This window comes from Neodiprion fabricii, chromosome 2 (genome assembly GCF_021155785.1).
Source record: "Neodiprion fabricii isolate iyNeoFabr1 chromosome 2, iyNeoFabr1.1, whole genome shotgun sequence".
NCBI classification, from domain to species: Eukaryota; Metazoa; Arthropoda; class Insecta; order Hymenoptera; family Diprionidae; genus Neodiprion; species Neodiprion fabricii.
Genome location: NC_060240.1, coordinates 32,562,772 through 32,584,454, shown reverse-complemented (window position 1 = coordinate 32,584,454; position 21,683 = coordinate 32,562,772). Strand labels below are relative to the sequence as shown.

Below are 21,683 nucleotides of genomic sequence, written 5' to 3'. Positions count from 1 at the left end.
TGACTTGAAGGTTTCTGCGACTCAAACCCTCAACATTGATACCTATCCCACCTTTTTGTACCTATCCTAAGTAAATATATTTTTACGTTGATCGAGGCAGCTTTTACAAAACACTGCGACCGTCGTAACGCAACGAGTTTGTTGGATCGATCGAGAATCCGTGCCGTCCTCTGACAGTCCGATGACTGCTGCTTCGAGATCGTTGTATCGGGTGGCGAGGGAGTTGTACAAGTAGATAGCGGTTGGCATGCCGCGTGATTCCGAAATGCCGTGACAAGGCGCAGTCAGATTAAGGATGTCAATAACAAATTCAACTTATCCAATCCGAATGTAACTATGCGAGACCTGAACGTCGATCTAAGGGTTGCGACGGGGTGGGGATTTTACTTTACTCCGTGCATCAAGTGGGGGCTCGGAATGCAAACACGTGACGCCGACGACGTACATAATGCGACATGACGTGTGGATAAGCGGAGTGAAACAGGGCTTAAGAACATTTCATTTTACCGCAATTAATCATCGGCAGAAATATTCACTCATAATGAATGATTATTTTAGACATAAAGGTCTGGTTGCCGAATCCGGGACAAAACTACACGTTATTCGGTACCTGCGGGAAAAATCTGCAGAAAACACGTGTGAAGTACCGGCATTCGGTATTCTAACGTATGTCATACGAATCTCCCATTCGAGGATTGACATTGAGAGAATGAAAAACTCTCTGATCACGCGTGAACGGAGAAAAATAAATATCCCAATAAATCTCCCGTGCGGTGGTGGTGGTGGTTGATGTACACTTTGTAAACGCGATTACGATTACAGTATCAGTTCAACGAAGTAATCGGTATTCAAAGCTCAGTATCATCGCACATCCGAGTATCGAACAGTTCTATCCAATATATCCAACTGTGGGTAAGCATATTTCTATCGAGTACAGAAGGGCACAGTACCTTTGTGCCGTGGTAATGATCGAAGTCTATACACACGTGTAAGTATATAAACACGCGTGTATCAAAATTTAATTGAAACGTTAGTTGTCCCAATTTAGCTAATCTCCCCCACCGAAATTACTATATCTCTTTATACGTTCTCCAAGCAGGTACAGGTATGCATAGTATACCTGTGCGTACGAGCGTCGAGCAATCTCACTCTATACCTTATAGTATAATACCGAACGTGTAAGGACGGCTGATTGGCCCGGTCCGAGGTGTATGAGAAGCCGACGCGACGGTGCACTGCTCGATTTCTCGTTTAATCAAGATGCGACGTAGCTCCCGGTGCCGGTACCGATGCAATGCTGCGGCTAGAATTCGGGATGGGGTTCGGGGTCGGTAAGGAGTAAAGGACGGACCGCTACCAGCCGCACGAAGCACACGGTCGGCGTTGCTCTCCGGGTGCCGTACGGGCACAATGTCGGTTATTCGTCCCCCGGGTTGGCGCCCGAATTATTACAGGGACGGTACAGAGAGAGGATTGCCGAGTCAGCGTTACACCCCATCGCCGATGACGAGGCTGCGGAGGCCGCGGGCCCTTGTCCCGAGGCATGTTTAGACCTAATCTACAACTCCGAGCGGCCCTTTGACTCCCAAATTTGATTAATAAAGCCCGGTTATTGCGTTATACGTACGATATATCCGCCTTTACCGACGCCGCGACGTTGCGGATCTTGGCCGCGGTCCTCGAGGATCAAGGCGAGGTGTCACCCGCGCGTTCGTCAAACTCCCTGTTTCTCTCGTTATTATTTCGCTCCCCGATGCTGCACGCCGGTTCATTACTCCACGACGACGCCTCTTTGGCCGCCCCCTGCGCCACTGCCTCGCCTGTCGGCGGCAAGGGGGATCGGCCCCCCCGCCGTGACCAGGATTGCCCCCAGCAGGACGCTAAACATCGACGGGTTAAAACAAAACAAGCCGACGACGACGACGAACTGCGGGACCCCGCGGTCACTCCGGACTTAATTGTACCACATTAATTACACGGACAATGGCTCTCTGCACCGGGCTATATACGTATAATCCGTATATATACCTGTATATCTTACTGACCTACCTGCCCAACTTTTCCTCCGTAGCTATGGGATTCGGCAATCTTTGAATAGCATTTTCCCCCTAATGTTATTACTCTCGCGTATCGCGTATAACCTAATCAACATATATAATTATGATAAACCGACTTGAAAGTCATTTTTTTGGGCCAAAGAAACCGAGTATTTGTACGCGAAGTAAGTTGAAATTTTTCATCGCGTATAAACGGCAAAACACGTGATCGGTAATCGATCATATTCTCGTTTACTCTTCTGGAACAAAAAGTTTCGTACGGCTATATCGATGGCTCTGTCGACCTGAGAAACGTGCAACAAAAACAAACCGTGTATCATATACCTACTGCACGTGACTTCAAGACGTCCGTGGAACGACGATGTAGATTCTTTGCGCCCTCGATTATCCCTCGCGATACCATTATACCCTACGTAAGCTACGCGCGGCTAAAAACTGGTGGAAACATTTTTCTACAGAAAACCGAAATTCCTCGACTCGAGAAGTTCCGAAAATCTTGGCTGATTGGGCAAAAAGCTGCGCAGTGTCGTCCCAAGACTCTCTGTGCAAGTTAAGCGCATTCCTAAAATCTACCGAATAGACAAAAGATAGATATCTGAAGAGAGACGAAATAAAAAAAAGAAAAAAAAGAAAAAAAAATGAAATTAGATGGGAAATAAAAAAGGGAAGAAACAATCGGCGATTAGCAAAAAGCTTTGCTCACGGTGGTCCCCGCGGGACCGCGGCGTCGATCGCCGTTTGTCGGCGCCCCCTCCCGCCCCCATCATCGTCCTCTCCCAGTCGTTGTCGCTCAGGGGTTTTCCTGGAACTACGCGCGGGAGAGATCGCGTGCGTCCGGGCCCCCAGGAAGCGGCCATTCGACCCGACCGACGATCGCGGGGAGAAGGAGGCCAGTTGGCATTCCGCTCAATCGAGATAATTAAGCGCTGCCCCATCGAACGCTTCGGAACCTGGACTCCTGGACTCGCGATCCGGAATAAGAGGTACCTGCAATCGTGGCACATGCGTCCTCTGCACGGATTGCCGGTACTTCTGAATAAACGGGCACATGTTGTAGATATTACGAGTTAATTGTGAAGAGGTGAGATATTCAAAGTGATCTGAGGATACGCCGTAGAGGGATGAATTTTTTGGAAGGAGATAGCTGCGGTTATTCGTCAAGTCCCATCGTGCGAAACGTTTTCTTGTATTAGATTACTTGTGGAATTTGATGCGTACGTGTCCATTCTAAAGATTTACGAACCACTCCCGGAATGTGAAAAACAATTTGGTTACGTGGTACGGGCTATTTACACGGCATATTGGCTTTCGGGAGTTACGTGAACCCGTTATACGATATTAGAAGGGCAAATTGATTCGTATCGGAGCGAACAATCCACTCAAGCGTTACAACGATAATTTACCTTGTATAAATAAACGACAGTTTCAAGATTGATATCACATGAAATTAATCCACGCGAACAGAAAAGTTATAAAATTGTAACAATTATTACGTGACAGGGTTTATTTTTCAATCCACGCACCGTCGAATTTGTTGAAAACATCCGAGTTCCGATACTCCGTTTCAACATGGATTAGACATTGAAAAAAAAAACATGTCGAATAAAATCGAACGGTGCATCGGAACTGCTACACCCCGATTCTTGTACGCGATACCATGATTTGAGTATAATCGCGTTCACCAACGAGTTGCAACATACGAAGCACGCATGCCAAGCCATATCGCAGCGGCTTATTATACCTACGGGCATAAGCTCGTTCGATATGCTTCGGAAGCAAAGGGCGTCGTCAGGATTTTTCCCGAGTAGAAATTTACTACCGGGCAACCCGAAAGGTACGACCATTAGGGAAGAACGATTACGCTTATCTCACACAATCGCCGCTGCCTCGGTTAAGTGGCATCTTCCTTCTCCAGACCGACGTCAACTCGCGTCAGGAAAGCTTCTTCCGCGCGATTCCGGCGTAGAAAGCACCACGCATGTCGTCGCACTGCCGCGTGCATGCGTGGTAACGATATTCAAAGAGGTACACGTGTACCTCGATTAACGCGTTAACGATAAATTCCTGCATTTCCTCGCCATCCCGGCGCCCAATTAATCCTACCATGGGAGTCTTTCGTTCCGTTTCGCTCCCGCCTCGGCTTGTAGTCCCATTATTACAATATTTTCATAAGCTGTAACCCTGAAATCTGTCCATCTGCAAGGGCGCTCGATATCCCAACAGCCCGACCCTGCAGGCTCGCCTGTGCAGGAAGTTCTTCGATTAAATAACGATTAGCGACAGCGGGGCGAGTAGCTGCGATAGAAATACGGGATAAGATAATGCCCCGAGATATGGTACCCAGGCTCTAATGTAGGTACCTAATATGTGCTCTATGCGAGGCGCAGCACATACGCACGGCGTTGTATGAAAGGTATCCTACCTACGAGTCCTCCAGCCTTGGCCTTAACTCGCCCAGCGTAACGTCGAGTTAGCGGTGCCCTCTGATGATGTTTCACCTTTTTTATATATTTAATTAGCCATTTCCCGCACTCAACGCCGCGTGCGGACATACCGCCGCATATATTGTGTGTTTTAAAACGATTCTACGTACAAGCCAGTCACTGTCGGAAGAGAATCTTTTCACTCTGGTTGTATTAAAAACTTAACGTTCGTTCATTTTGTTTCTACATAATATACGACAGTAATTCGTATTCATTGTGTCCTCGCAACGAAACGATGATACACGTTCTACATTTGTTCTCTATTCAACGTATGTCACGTGGTACATGTAAATACAACGTTGGCGTAACACAATGAACTGAACTTGAAAAGACGCGTTAATTGCGGTACCAAAAATTTATAAATCCAAAAACTAATTCCAGCAGCGTGAGATTCTAGGAAGTTGGGGTAAATAACGATCGTTGCATAACGCGTGTAGAGATATGCTAGATGCGCCGCTGTCGGTCACGGACACGGGTACGTGATTAATCGAAATTATTTCTATTACGTTGTTTAGTCAGCTACCATATACACGTGAGCCACACGGTGGCATGGCCGTGCATGTCGTTCTCGGAATCCCCTGAAACGAGACTATGTAACAGTACAATTTGATTGAATAAAACTTGCCGGCTATTCTTCTTACACTACGTACCTGCAGCCAATTATTACGGATCTTATAGGGTTTGGTGGACCGTGATAATGTGACGATTAGAAAACGATTGTTCGCCAAATCGATCCACACGGACACGCGTTATAAATCGCATTTTATACTTCGGAGGCTTGACTTGCTTAATGGGGATCATCCGTCAATGAAACAGGTTGCGAACCTGTTTCTTTGTTTTCAGGATGACTTGGATGCGCAGAGAGAGAGAATCGCCTATTCGTACATTGGACTCTGAAAAAACGGCGCTAACTTCTTTACGCGCGTAATAAACAAACGGCAAAAAACACAACTATACGTCTAACATTTAAAATTGGAATGTTGAAACTTGAGCTAATACGATTGAATATATTTTTACAGGGATCGTAATACAGTTTATAAGTTGGTGACGAGAATTTCGCGCGATTATAATCCAACGACAGTATCATTTGCTCGTTAAGTCTCGTTACAGGCGCATCAATATCGCAAATTATGAAACCAATCAATTGCAAATACAAAATTGAAACGTCGGCGATACTCGTTAATTGACCCGATATAGAAATCAAGTCCAATAGTCGCGTCTCTCCCGTTCCATTCCCCCCGATTAATCTCGCCAAAGGTGGGTTCACAACATAACAGTCGCATACCTATCCCTTTGCGCGTGTGTGCGCGCATTACAAACGAGATACGAGATTTATTTAATTCGATTCAGCGTGGCGCAGAGTGTTCTCGATCGGAATCACGCGCTACGGTGATGCCTAATTCATTCGTTTCTCGTCGCTTTCGCGAGCATTTCGTCGTCGTCTTCGTTTCCGTAATCGGTGCCCGAGGAGCGGGTAAGAGCCGAAGGATAAGAGAGGCAAAGCAAACCGATTCTCGTCTCGTCTCGTCTCGCGGCAGTGGCGAAGGGTAGACCCGTTCCTAATTGGCGACGGCGGCTATTATGCTGGTATTACAAGGTAGAACACGGCTGCTGCTGCCGTCGTCTGCGGGGTAAGTGCTGGGAGAAGAAGGAGGACGAGCCCCCAGTTGGACCCTAATGTCCGCCTTGCTCTTGCTTACAGCCAATAAATCAGCACTTTGCATAAATTCTGCGATAATGCAACGCGGCACGAAGCCAATATATTAGCTAGGTATCATCCGCGTACGTATCAGTAGGTACAATACGTGTAAGAAAGCTGACTCTGACTCTTCGCTTTTCGTCTTTCATCCCGTTTTTCGCATCAAACCGCATCCCGCACGAGGGCAATGCAGCTTTTTCGTATTATGTCGGCACGGTAGCCTGCAGTCTAGGCTGCGGGGTGACTCGAAGGGTTATCGTTACACAGGCTGCGAGGCAACGGTAGGAGACTCGGACAAGGTGGACGAGGAGGAAGGACGACGAGATGAAGGGGAAAAAAAGGAATAGAATGGAAAAAATGGAAGGAGATAGACGTAGAAATAGGTGGAGAGAAAGAGAGATGGAGGGCCGGCCAAGCGATCCCGCAGTCAGGCTACTACTTAAGACTTTGAGTGATTCCTCGAAATAATTATCTGTTGGCTCTTGATGCGTGTCATTCCGTCAGTGGTTCTCAGCCACGTTTACACTAAGCCCGCACGTCTCGGATGGATCGGAAAATAGGCGGAAGTATGTTTGGAAAAAAAAAAAAAAAAAAACGAAACAAAACAAATTGCCCCACGTTACGAGAAGAATTACCTAATTCTGCAATGAGAGAAGTCATCTATCCTCGGGGAACAATTCGATCTTATTACACTTTTGCTGCATGGGTCGAAGCAGGTTCGTAACGTGTAAAAGAAGAGAGAAAGAAAATAATAAAGAAACGCAATGTTTATAAATAACGGAGGGAGCATAATTTTTACGATTCGCCAAGAAATTACCGCTCCAATTATACAGGTATATACATACCTCTATATATATATATACACGCAATTCTCGTTCAACGAATGAATCAACCTCCCGGCCGAATCGTCGTACCGCGCACAAATTAACCATTGGTTATTCCCGCGTTTTATCTGCCTACCAGTTCCTGCGTTGAAGGGCTCCTTTAGACGTAGGATAATTTTTCTACCCTGCAGGTTTAGTTACGGAGCAGCGAAAGGAGTTGGTTGGGGCGGGTGGCGTACCTCACCGATCTAAATCGTTTCCGAGAGGTCTGAGCTGTTAAGCCTTGTGCCTGATGTTCGTTGCCGGCTCTCAAGACCGTGCAATTTCATCTTGCGCAATACCAACAGAGCCGTTGCCACGGCGCGATTTTTCTTCCCCCCGACATTTACCTACTTTGTAATGTGCATTATTATACATTATACCTGTGGTAGGTATGTTTGTCTAAGGTACGACCTTATAAGTGCAGTGAAAACCCGCGGTAAGCGACCCGAGATCTCATTTCTCATTCCCGGCGCGAAGGTCGCGGGTTACATGGTAAACCACGTATTTCGCCATAAGGGTGTACAAGTTTTCCCACCTTTGTACGTTGGATGACCAAAAAATTTTATCGAAAAGAAACTGGTACAGATTGTTTTAGAATTTTGGACCGGAACCGCATATGGGAATTTGAAAATACGCGAGTTGAGGGCGATGAAGCTACATGGACTCTACATCAAATTATATCTGTAATACAAGAATGAGAAGTATCTACTTCTTCGCAAAACATGTCGCAATTATGCCGGATTGAAACAAGTGTAAATATACGTTTGAAAATGCTTAAAAAGATATGACCAACCTGTATGCGAGCCTCGGTAAGTCCAATTTTCATCGCGAGTTCCTCCCTGAAATACAAAAGGGGATAAAATTAGTGGTATAGCAGAGACGATTCGATCATCAATTCTCTATACTCGTACACCAAAGCCCAAATGGATGATGGGATGAAAGCATTAACCGGATCGATTGGAGGACTTCCCGAAGGCCCCGGGGCCCGGGGGTTCGGGGCCCTTGAGCGGCGGCCGACGAAGCCGAGCGCTCTCATTTGGATCGAAAATTGCTCCAGATGTTCGCAAAATCGCCGGTAAATGTTCCTGATTATACAGAAGCCGCGATTCAGCGTTTAGAATCACTTGCGCCGCAATGGCGTAAGAAATTCGAGTGTGTATAAATTACAGGTTGTGTACAGGCGCGGGTAGGTGTACCTTCGTGTACGCGTCATTCGTGTGTGCGCTTCCACCGATACCGCACCCCGAATTTATACGTCGTACTGCAGCAGCGGGCAAATTTCATACGACTGTGTATAATGAGCGAAGTGTAATTAAGAAACAAGTATTAAACAAAAGGGACGACGTGCCGGTGCAAAAGGTGTTCAGCTGCGATCCTGCGGTACATTTTCCAACGAAGGTCACGGGGGGATAATATGCAAGTAGTATCAAGGCGGATGAAGTAGCTAGCTGCACTCCGGCGAATCGTGTAAACTGCAAAGATTACAGTCAGAGGTGTGCGGGATGCTGCAAAAAAGGGTTTGCCGCACGGTGCGTCGCACAGCGGCTGCATCGGCATCAGCATCAGCGGCAGTTAACAATAATAATTAGGATTGCGGCACGAACAATCACGGCTGGATGGGACCCCAGCTCCCCCAAGAGGTTAATTAGATAATGTAATTGTGTGGCAATTACTCGAATTGCCTGGAACCCTGGAAGGCTGCTAGTATGCATGTGTAGGTGTAATACAAATGCATGTATACGAGTACGTATAAGCGTAAGTACAAAGTACCAGCCGTTAGACACGTCCCGCGGAGCGCGAGAAGCGCTACAGATATATGCGAACCGCATAGCTATATTCATAATTGTTTATACACACGCGCGAATCCTTTCCCAGAAATCTGTGCCGTAATAACCCACACCTCTCACCCGCGAATCTAATCAATTTAAACCCGACTTTGAACCTCCTCGCTGACTGACTCGCCGTCCCGAGGACGAACGTACCTGCAGGTTGACGCGGCTAATTATTCACGCAACAAAGCAACTGCTACAGATGCAGCGAAAGAAAATAAATAATTCGAAAATAACAGGCGATGAGACGAATTCCGGCGAACTGGGCTGTTCTAGTATTATACTAAGGATTCCGCAGGTATTAAGTATACGGCTTCCGCGGAATCGAGTTATAGAGCACCAATCTCGAGTATACGCTCGACGTTTCTCATCGCCAAAACAAAATTTTGTCTTATATTATTTATTTAATAACCATGTGAACCAGCTGTAAAACCTAGTGTCTGATGCCTAGTGTAGCTGGATTTTGTGCTCGTGCGCTCGCTGCGCTTGCTTGCTCGTTATTAGTGTTTTACCAGATGATACGAGATTAATGAGCTACCTCACGCCTTCACTGCTCGCTGCACTGAGCGAGAACTACGGAGCACTGGTCCTGGAGGTCGGAATTCACCAGGTAGAGGACCTGGAAGTCGCAATTCACCAGGCAAATCACCTGGAGCGCAGGAACTATAACGAACTACGGAGCGCTGGTCCTAGAGATCGAAATTCACCAGGTGAAGGATCTGGAGCGCAGAAACTACGGAGCGCTTGCCTGGAAGTTGAGTTTCACCAGGTGGAGGACCTGGACAGCCAGAACTATAGAACGTTAGTCCTGAAGGTCAAAAGTCACTAGGTAGCGTACCTGGAGCGCAGAAACTACCTAGAGCTTGTCCTGGAAGTCGAGTTTCACCAGGTAGCGGACCCGGAGTGCAGGAACCACGGAGATGGAGAACCCGGTACTCGAAATCTGCGGAGCGTGATTCTCATACGTCCTCTCTACTGCGCGGTTGTTTCCAGACTGAGGAATTTGGTTATCTGATTTTCGTCTATATAGATCGACGACGTCAGGAGAAAGAAAATTTTGGGTGATGTCACTTTTTGAACATCCGAACATCCGAACATCCAAAATTTGGTTTCGAACTTTAATACTATATAAATGATACGATGATTTAGCGAACGCTAGCAGAAATCGTAATTCCGATGCACGTTTTTTTCACGAGTTGCAAAAGCCATAGTCGAGAGAGTATACAAAACAAACTTCAAACGGAATTCATCCAACCAATCAGAGTTGTCCAGTCAGATCGAACCGGTCCCGTTACTTTCCTCCCGCCGTTGTCGAGTATATTATACCCCTCTCTCTTTCTCTCTTGTACGACATGTGTGATAGCTCCACAAGGCGACACACGGCCATCTTGTTTGCCGCGAGGCGTGTGCGATAAGTATGTCTCTGTACGACACGCGTGGTCCAGCCGGTACCAAGAAAGGATGGAACGAGGGGCTTGACACCCTGAAAATTTGGCTTAAGATTCTGTTACTCTGTTACTCCGTTACGCAAAAATGCGTTGAAAATACCATTTTCCCCGATTCCGTAAAACTTGGCTGAGCCAACTTGAATCTCGAGTATGACGATATCGCAGCCACCCGGTTGAGGAGCACTGAGAATGGAATCGGTGCTATCGATGGAATTAGGTCTCGACCAGGGGACAAACTAATAGAAGGGTGTAGCTCCTATCGCGGTTCCGTTATGCCATGTCCGTACAACTATACCTATGTAGGTATACGCGCCTTCCTATCCCATCCCAAAGCGCAACCGCTCTTGGCTCTTAGCTATCGTCTAGACCTCCAGGAGCCGAGAGGATCGGCTGCACCCTGACTGTCACTGGAAATGAGTCCTCCCGTGAATTGCGCGTTGGGTGGTCAGCCACCGAAGACTGCAGATACGTCACTGTGCAGGGACGCGATAAGCTTGCTTGATAAACCGCGAGTGCAACGAGACTCAAAATACCGAACAATGGCTAACGAAAGCGAGAAATGTGTGGTAATTTTTTAATCGGTATTGAGAAAGTGACGGACTTTGTTTAGAAACAAAAATCTGACTGTCACGAACAGAGCTCGACGATATGCGGTTAATTGTTTCGAAAAAGAAATGTAATTGTTATTACGGGTCAACGATCATTGATTTGAAAATTAGTTTTTAGACCAAAAATTCATTTCACTAGAGTACAAAATAACCGTTCGTTAATCTCCATATCACCGTATCATCAATATTACGAACGATCTGCAATCTAAAATGAGTCTCGAAAAGCTTGAACGTTTTTTCAAAAACTCGATCGTCTTAATTGCTGAATATTTCTTTCATAGTGTACGAACACGTGCTCGTAATTTTGGTGTGAAGCACCGACGGATAATACAGGCATGTAAAGCGCGTATACGCTCCTTGATCATAAACGTCAGCCCCTCTGCCGCCTCTTCCAAGATCTAATTTAGATAAAGAAAATAACTCTGGCTACCGCGCCTACTCGCCGCACGCCTCGATAAATGTATATCATCGATATATATGATCCGCGATCGATGTTAGTTTTTGACCATTATAATAGTCACGCGGCATACGAGTCAGGAGATCGAGAGAGACGGAAGGAGGACGCCTCTATAATGAACCTGGACCTTTGAAAGTTTGCGCTCGTTGAAATTAACCGCGCTGTCTAATAGATCGTGAGGAAAAAATTAATGCGTCCGGTAGCCGTTCTCTCGAATTATGATATCAAGATGTCTGATTTACATAGGCCGAAACTTCGTGAATGCTTGTCGCCTACTCGAGGATGAGTTCAGACGTACCGTTCGGAGAACGCAACGAGTCGAATCGGTCGCAGGAGAAATACACTTCGTTACACCTCAGCTATTTCCTGTCGCAATAACTATTCCAACCACACGTCTGAGAACACAAGGCGTTCGAATTTGAATAATCGAAATAAATAAACGGGTAAATAAATGGGGTTGCAAAAACTGGGGCATACGGATACCGCGTGACATCCCCGGAAGGACTACACCCGATGTAATGTGTAATGCACGTATTACAGCAGAATTCTTCCGACCCGTGATGACCCAGCTCTCGATGGATGGATCGTGAGGCATAGTCGAAGCGTATGGGTGGAATGGCTTCCGAGCCTGCAACGGGGTAATCTATCTTGAGATTTTTAAACCGGACTTGGTAACTAATAGCGCCGTAATCGTTCGTAATAGGTGCGCTCCCAGCGCTGCGGGCACGGTGTGGGTTCTTGTAATTAACGGTGAGACCTATGTATATTATGTATGTACGTACGTACATGTATGGATGCATGGATGTATGTATATACCCGTTCGTACGGGCAGGAAAACTATACTGGTCCAGGTCTTCGTTGGTATATCCCGATAGTCGCATACAGGCGTGATCGAGCGGTCGCACAAATACTACACGACTACGTACCATGATTTATGCCTTCGCGTCGACGATGTCACGCTGCAGGGTGCGAGCTACGTATGAAAAATATTCAATTTCCTGACAATCTCAGATTCTTCGGATAAGTGATTTCCGCATTTCGAGAGTGAAAATACGCCACCGCGTTCTTTACTCGTCGCCATCCAAAAGGAGAGATGAGCTTGTCGGTTGTATCGTTCGAACGGACTCATTCGCGCGAAAGCCATTCGAAATCGAAACCGACCAAGAGTTGAAAATTGTTAGGACCGGCGAGTCGATGGTATACCTGAAGGATTCGCGAGAGCGAACGGTAGGGCATATACGCAAGGATGAAATGAAACGTGAAAGAAATCGTTTCCGTCAAATTACCCCAAGATCGTGTATAATAACACGGAGCATGGGTTAGCAGTTAACGAAGAGGGCTGCATTGAACGTGGGTACTTATCGTACCGCGATCACTGTAGTATAAATTGAGGATAAAGTGCACTTGCCTGGTGAAAACATCGGGATAATGGGTCCTTGAGAATGCCTTCTCGAGTTCCTCCAGCTGGAAGCTGGTGAAGGTGGTCCTGTACCGCCTCTGCTTCCGCTTGGGGGTGTATTCGTCGGTTTCCGGTTCGCTCTCGGGGCTGGCGGGGGCGGCGGCACGGGGATGACCCCCGTCGTCGTCGTGTCGAGCATCCTCGGTGGATATCCCCATTTGTTGGTTTGACGCCGTCTGGACGTTTTGGGCCGACGGGTGATTTCCGGTTACAGACCCGTTCGAGCTGCCCGCGGGACTCGTCCGCGGGACCGCCTCGCTGCTGCCTGGCACCGAGTTCTCTGCAACGAATTAAGGCCCAAATATTCCCTCAGCGATGATGAAAAAACAACACGAAAGTGAGATTTCGCTGCAGTGTTATGTACGATACGCTGCGGTGTATTAGATCGGGATTCATTGTCGAGTGGATGCCTCCTAGCCTGCAATGGGCGGCGGAGAGGGACCATTAACCTCATTACCGTTTCGTGAGCGTAGAATTATCATAATTGATTCCCGGAACACGCTGGAAAATTTGTGGTCTGGTTTCCGGAGCAGAACAGTCAGCTCCGGGGCTCGAACGCCATAAACCGGCCTCTCCGATCTTCGGTATAACCGTACCACAGCCTAACCGCAATCTCCCTAAAGCTGTCTCTGCGTTGGGACTCGAGCCGCACGAAGCGTCTCGCAGAGAGGTTGATTTAAAAAATGAAATGAAAGGGGATACAACGGAGACGAAACGATATTTGGAAGAAGGAAACAAAAGAGTACCCTTATACCTCTCGTGTATGCGTAGAGGGGATAATTACACTTGTCGTAAATTGAAAATTGAACGAACGATATTTCAGCCAAGAAGCGAGTGCATACGTCACCGCTCTGAACAGAATCTGTCGTTCAATTCCGATACGCGATACCGCGTACAAGTATAGTTGTCCAATGTCAAGATCCCCATTTCGCCAGAACATATCGAGTTAAGGACAAAGTCTCGAGGACACGTGGCACAAGTTTTGAATTCCGAATGTTCAAACGATCGTGAGAAGACGATCTTTGGATTCTCGTATGAAAGCTGCGTGCGTGACTCGGCAGACGTTGCCCGACTCGTGAAATACCTGTCGAGATGTATTACAAGTCAAGAATAATATCCAAAACGAATTCGAGCCAAGCGCGTAGGTAAGATACGCCAACAACATTGTACGAAATTAGCTTGTATACGAACGGAAAGTCTGACAGGCGTTACTCAAGGGGCAACAAGGTCGGTGAAAGGACCCCCAGGTGCACGCGGGGCCCGACAGAGATAATTGAATACGTCACGAAATTCCGTGATATTCTGCTCTGCGCAAATCGTATTCGCTGGTATTCGCTCGTGGTTGTGTACCTTGCGCATCGCGACACCCACGGACCTCACGGACGTAAGATCGCGTTGGGAAGTGACGGAGATGAGAGGCCGCCGAGTGATACGGAGCCGGCAACCATGCACGGTTGTGTTTTAATTGGTCTGTCCGTCATTACGGCTGGTTATACTTTCTCCGGCAATAACGAGGCAATCAACGGATCGTAAAGGTGAAATAAAATGTAAAATAAAACGCCCCCCACCGCGGCTTGTACACTTAATAACGACGCGCACCACGGATAACGTTAATTTGTCCGTACAGCTGTTGAAGGTATTCCGCGCCGTGTCAATTTCTAATTCAACATCGTCCGTGGGGGTCGGATTTGAATTCGTCGTAGCGACTTGGTTCCGATTCCCGCGACTCTTCGCACCCAGGAATGACTTTCGTCAGTTTCCACGATACTGCCGCGGCAGACTCGCGTCCGGTAAGCAGCGGGATACCGGCTTGGCTTCGATTTCCATGTACGACATCCGCGAGTCCCTGATTCTCGACTCCCGCCTCTTGGCCCTCGGGTCTTGTTCGCCACGAAACATGTAAAGCGTCGGTAGGTGTATTATGGCGGGTATAATCAACGTCCAATTACACTCGACTGCCCGGGTCGATTACTCAATTACTTGGATAAGCATCGCGGACTGTGCCTCAGAGTTTGCACGTGACGGTGGAGAGGTCCGATGTGTTATACACAGTGTGCTGTATCGACACGACACGCAGCCTGCCTGCCTGCTTGCTTTTGCGCCTCGTATATAATACAATACCATTTGCAAGTATGATTCGAAAGTACGCCGATTACATTACATCGCATGTATTACTTGTGAATACAATATCGCTGAGTTTTTTTCCCCGGAGGCCGGGAGCCGGGATTTCTTACCGGCGCGTATATTTGCGTCTATCTTTTTTTCGTCGGTAATTAATACGTTCCATTAGCGCGTCATGTGAGGACAAATCCATTGGGCATTTAGGTGGGCCACGTACGAGCCTATCGTACACGGTATCTTTTCAGTAACAAAAAAAAAAGACCGGATCTAATAAACGCGAACCCGCGAACGTCGCACACACGCACCGCCACGCGTTTGTGTATTACCTGTAAAATACAACTGGGATAACATCCAACCGCAATCAGTCGGTTAATTAGTTTATTATGCCGCGATAATTTTCATGTTTATGGTACAATAATTGACGCATGTTTAATTCCTCCTTGGTTAAACGATACTACAGCCAGCCTCGCCTCCTTATTTACGACGTACGTTATAATAGGTGCGCAACGAGCGCAAACGCTTGCGGGTTCTTGCGCCTATGCTACAGGTACCTACAATATCTACAACTCTTGTTGGAAGACCTTTTCTTTTCTCTGGCTAAAACCAATCACAAATGTCCATCTTACCTGACACGAGGAATTTCCGAGATTTTACAGTCCGCGGTCATTGCATTATGCAATTCAATGAATCGAATACGAGAGTCGGTTATATTACATGCGTTTATTTTGTAAACAGGAAAGAAAAAAATGTAGAATTGAATATTATAAATAGTCTAAAAGAATCGAAAGACTTTTATAAAGTTAAGGAGGAACAGATTGGATAGTCGATTTGAACATTTTTATCCCTCTATATATCTCTCGAGAATGTTTTTTCATAATTGAATAAAGCCTGGCATGCTTCCTACGAGCACGCCTCCGAATCTGACATAAAAACTGGGAGATTGGGAGTTCCCTAATTCTCCACAGTAACGACTGGCTATAATCCAATCAATAAATAGTGATTAGATACGTGGTTTGCATATTTTGATCTCGATCTGCGTGGGGATAGACGACGGAGCAGCGGCACGTAACAGACCGTGCATTAATTACTCCTGCCCCGTGTCCAAGTTTATGGAACGATTGGAAACTTTCTATCAAACGATGAGGAGATATTGTCATTTATCGTACTTCGCGGCCAACAAACTCGCGCGGTCAAATTTAATAACTAAAAATTTTCACGGACCATCCGAGAATTTCCCCGATATTAGGGATGGAACTGACGCGCGTCGTTGAACACGTAGCGGTATAATTAACAGAATGAGAATAGGCGGGTATACGAGGCACTTTATGCGCGATACACGCAGGCGTGATATGCGAGGCGGCGATATTAATATTGTCAGGTTTTCTTGTTCCGCACCGAACGATGGCTTCTGGCACAATCGCAATTATCCACGGCAGGCAATTACCTACAATGTCACTATTAATTATTAAATTACCCCGGTGTAAGGTGTGTGCGCCTGTACCTGCTCAACGACGGAATCACATGCGTTTCTATTATTTACCGTCGTTGATTCCGCATGCGCAATAAACCGCGTTGTACAATGTACATTACTAATCGTAAGCGTTATTTTGCCGCGGCTCAATTAACTCATTGTCAGTCAGCCTTCGTTAATAACCTGTTCGATTATTTTTGCAAAAAACTGTGATTATTTATTACAGAATCTCGAAGTGTTCGTATACAGCCGAGAATATGACAAGACGTTTTTGCTGTACTAGAAATTAAACGAACTCGTTATAAGACGTATGCAAACCTTGTGAGATTATGTAATTATTTTTCTTTCAAGTGTTTAAACGCGAGTATAATATTCATTCAAAACGATACCTACATCGAATCAGGCGGACTGTGCGGAATGCAATTACCCATGCCTGTATACCTGCTTGAAAAATAGTTTGAGATTTACTTCTTCCAAAGAATGAACGCATTTTCATTTCACCCCGATCGGCGACATCCCTATTGCGACCAACTTCCACGATGCCGATGGAGTTCCTCGTTTGCCGTAGCAACGTGCAGCCGCTGCACGGCCTGCAGCAGTGCAGAAGCTCGGTAGCCAGCGGCGAACGACGCGGCTGATTTATGAAGTATAATTACGTTTTTTACACGCTTTGCAATTCGTTATATAATTGATAATAATTGATACGTACGTGTCTTCTTCGATCCGCGCATTACGCGCGCACGTAGCACGCAGGTTAATTAAGCGAGCGTTGCAGCTGTGCGTATACTCTCGTGTAGTTGGCTAGTTCGTGTAGGCCTACCGGTGGTTGGATATTGGTAAAATTTGGCATTTTTTTTTTCATTACCGTGAAAAGTATTGAATTGCAATTTTGATCGATACTCGAATGGCCGAATTTCCAATTTTTCAATGAAACACAGGTGTCTTTCGATATCGCAGACGAACCCCTATATTTTCCACTGTTTCTCCCTATAAACGATACGTCATGCCCGCAACATCGATCCCAAAGGAGAAAAACGAGGACTGGAGAAGTTTGCCGGATCCCAGCTTGCGTAATTATTCTCTGGATCGAGGCGGCATGGCAGAGAACCCCGCAGGCGACTCACTCGCGAGTTTGCTTCTCTGTCTTCCTATCCCCTCTCACAATCAGACCTGCGGGTATGACGCGCAAACAAACAAGTCGGATATACAGCGGCAGAGTATAAGGTACGAGGCAACGGATGTCGGCTATTAGCGTAGCTGATCGTTTTATGATTAATAAAAATACCATTTTAATTCATTTCACATTACGCGTGTATAGGTACACCACGTAGGTTGAACATTTTTACAACCGAGACCAGCGATGATGATTAACTGCATCGGGATTCGGCCGGTAAAATACGAGATACCAAATACCATGATTTAAGCAGATTATATTTCACAAAACCACTTTCAATTATCTTTGATCACTTGATAATTACAGGATACGTTTCGCTTGCTAAATTTATCCGAACACTTGTTGAGTATCACATAATAGAATAATGACTGAATAAATTTTATTTATGTGAAAAAAAAAAAAAAAAAAAAATTAACCACATCGCCCGCGAATAATTGATATTTTCACAGAGAGTCGTGAATTCGTATAAATTCAATCGTCAATATTCAACAGAGAACGGAGGGCAAGATGCTAGACGGACGGGGACGAGTCTAATACAGGAAAGGATGATAACATAATGATGAAAAAGGCAGCGTACCCGAGGCAACAATTACAACCCATTGTTTCGAATTTTTATCTCCCCGTAGTGATCCTAATTTAAAAGAGATCGCGCAGGATAGAAACGACTCGGGGCGGGAAAAGCGCGGGTCCGCGGACGGCTTATTAAATGATGATGATGATGATACGTGTACGTTCGTACACGTATAACAGATGTGAATGGATGTGGTCTTCGCAACTCGCTCATCGCGATACGTAGATCGAGCGTGTGTTGTACACGGACTTTCACCCCGTCGTAGCTGCTGCAGGTATAGCAGGTATAAGGCATAAACAGGTACAACACGTACGGTAGCGACGAGCGAGCGAGCAGCAGCGGCAATTATTATTCAATTTCCGTAAGCACGGTGGCTCGGCGGGTATTCTACCTACGTGTATATCTGTGTACGCGCTTATCTCGACCGCGGAACTACACGTGAAATAACCGAGCCACTGGCATTCGGCAGGTACGCAACAGTTTAGGTAAAGGCGTATTACAACCCGCGACGTGTGATTCGTCAAGCGCGCCCTTAAAGCGAACAAAATTATACCGGCTCACAATTAAGCCCCATTAGAAAGACGACGCCGACAGGCGTGACATTTGTCGCGATATCTCGCGGCAAAGAGTCATTCCCTCGTCATTTTACGGTATACAACCGCAGGCGTGAAGAGGAGACCTCGTATTTAGAGGAGGACGAGGTCGAGGTTGTCCTCGCGGACGCAACAACCAGCCGTTCCAAGTTTCCGTGAAAAATTTTTTCGACGAATGCGGTACGAATATCCACGATATACATGTATTTCTTTTCACAATAAACGAAAGAGTGCCAATTACTCTGCAGATTTATCAGTCTACGCAACGTGCCGCGGCAGCGATCCGTCGAATCGATTTTTTACACCGCGGTGTTCGTCAAGCGCGTATTTCTAATTCAAGAAGAACGATCGTTCGGCAAGACGAGGCAGGAGGTAGTCCGAGGCAATCCATCGAGCGGTCGCATTCTCCTGTCTAATTCGTTTAACGTGTCTTCGATGAGCGAGCGGCTCCTTTTCTTGCCGAGGACCGGGAGCTTGAGATGTCGGACCTTACGGCAAGGATCGGGCATTTGCGGCGGCATGGGAGTACACAATAGCTGGAGAAAGAGTCAATTCCGGGTAGCCGCGACAAGGCGTCCGAGAGTTCGTCAGGTGCGGGGAGGTTTCGCGGTAACGAACTGCAAAGAATTTCGCCTCCTCTCCGCGCAAAAACTCCATCAACGAATAAAGGAATTCCGCTGTACCGCAGCCGGCGACTCATTTCGTACCGACTACGCGCGCAAACGTACATATTTCGTGTACCTGCGTGCAACGTGCATACGCGCGCGAATGTGCGGAGGTTCGAGATTCGCGGATTCGAGTGCGGTGAGGAACTCGAGCGAGCGCAGCTGTGACTTGGCCAACCGCCGAATCCTCCCGCGACCTTACAAGGAACCGCGTTGCGTTTTACGTCTCTGTTGCGATTTTCCTTGCACGAAGTCATTCCGAGAACGGAATTTGCGAATTCGATGTATCTCGCGCTGTGCTTTATAGCCTTGTAATTTACAAAAAGACAGAATTGCACGGAATTTTTAATTTTTTCCACCAATCTTGCGGTAATTACAAGAGTCAAACCCACTTTGGTGTCTCGGTAATTGAAAATCGATCAACAATTTCTTTCCATTGAATACATTTAATGTAAGTATACCTATGTTGTTATCTTCAACGTGAACTTCGAGAATAATTACCACCGTCTGTTAATTGCACGAGAGTAGGTACAATGGAATAATGCCGTTATCTTGGGCTTATTTAATCGTCTCCGTCGGAGTAGCTATACCTACGGATACTCGACAATCACCTCGTGCCGTTCTTCGCTACCAGCTACGAGCGTCGTGACAATAGGAGAAAAAAAATACAGTAAACTTTACTCGCGAAACTTGGTCTATGGTCAACATAGTACTGCTACTACAAAGTTTTTCCAATCATGCAAGGGGTGGTTTAAAAAACTACTCAGCGTAGTACAGGGACCTTATACTCGGTTTAACGGTAAATTTCGAAGCTCGGCGTTAATGCGATTCGTTAGCTCAAAGACCGCGGGTGCATCTCGAGATAATTTTGACCAAAGTCTACCTGGTGTACAGCATCACAGTAGCGTGACAACGGAAGTGAGGGAGGGATTTTACCGCTGGATGATAATCGGTAATTCTCGGCGTTAGGTCCGACTTGATCTTCGTTTAATAGTAGCGAGTCGCGGCCGTCAGACCCAGTTTTTTTCCCTGCCGAGTCCGAAATGAAGTCGTCGCACGCTGACAATACCTTCCTACCTGCCTCCCTACCTGCCTTCTCCGCGTCTCCGATGCCCCCAGGTGAGTAAGAAACGAGCGGGTCTGCAGGTTGTCGAAACGGAGGCTTCTCCGCACCTGTACTCGTGGCACAGAACGTGTCAACCGTGACTTTGGGTACAATGTACTACTACCTGCGCAATGAGGAACACACAATTCTCTCGAGGGTTAGACGGTGTGTTTTATCTGCCTCTTCATGCACCGAGAAGATGGCAAATGGTCATGATCGATAACGCGATACCGGACCGACTAGGTTGGACCAGGCCTTCGGATCGTCCAGGGTATGGTACAGAGACCCATTTTGATGTTCCAGCAAAAATTCTTTGGGGCCCGTAGGAATCTCTCGTGCATCGAGAGACTGACGCTGTTAGCCCGGCGACGACGAGAGGTTTGCCATTAACTGGAAGCCCCGACATCGAGATAACGACTAGCTGCCACCACGAGACCAAATCACCTGCACGCTCACCCGAGCTACTGCTCGTTAGAAAAGGCGCAAACTTCACTGGGCCAGACCGACTTACCGAAATGCACTGTTGAATGTTCTATTTGACGGTCGGTTATACGCGAGGATTCTTGAGAAAAACTACACGGAGCGTGGTGATGATGTGAAACTGGAATCGAATGGTTGTATAAGATGATAAATGAATGCATAAAGTAGAGGATCCCCATTACTTTCTTCGTGCCGAAGGCATGTGCAGCTGCTCAAGGTAAATTGAGGTCTCAAGCGAGCTGTTGCAGGAGTATCGAGTCATATCCTGTGGCCGGACAACTCGACGTTAACGTGTGTACTGTGTAAAAGTTGTTAACGGTGCGGATGTGGAGATATAAGGTAGTCATGAACGCCGTAATGCGGGCCGCCGCAAGACAGTTTAAGAAGCCGGATTTCATGCATGGGTTAGAATCGACGAGTCTTGATTCAAACCGTTATAATGTACATCGCAGGAAAAAACGACCGAGGAAAGAACGAGTGCGATCGGAACGGATGTGCGGGCGCCAAGAATGGTTACATACACATATAATATGTACCGTAACATCCCACCATTGGAATAGCTGAAAGAGCTAATAACCGGGGTAGCTTTTTCCTCAC

General features: G+C 46.7%; 1 protein-coding gene across 5 annotated transcripts in view; it reads right to left on the bottom strand.

Annotated features, from left to right (window-relative positions):
• Positions 1-21,683, bottom strand: part of LOC124175237 (homeobox protein aristaless-like) — a 61,407-nt gene that overhangs the window by 1,814 nt on the left and 37,910 nt on the right. For 2 of the 5 annotated variants that reach the window (XM_046555274.1, XM_046555278.1), the window contains exons 2-4: positions 12,856-13,186; positions 7,899-7,944; positions 87-260 (exon numbers count right to left, since the gene is read on the bottom strand). In XM_046555274.1, the coding sequence (XP_046411230.1) occupies positions 87-260; positions 7,899-7,944; positions 12,856-13,186 (551 nt within the window). Of the gene's footprint in view, positions 1-86; positions 261-7,898; positions 7,945-12,855; positions 13,187-13,363; positions 15,359-17,207; positions 17,856-21,683 lie in introns of those variants that run through there. The other 3 variants (XM_046555276.1, XM_046555275.1, XM_046555277.1) reach the window with 3 other exon arrangements.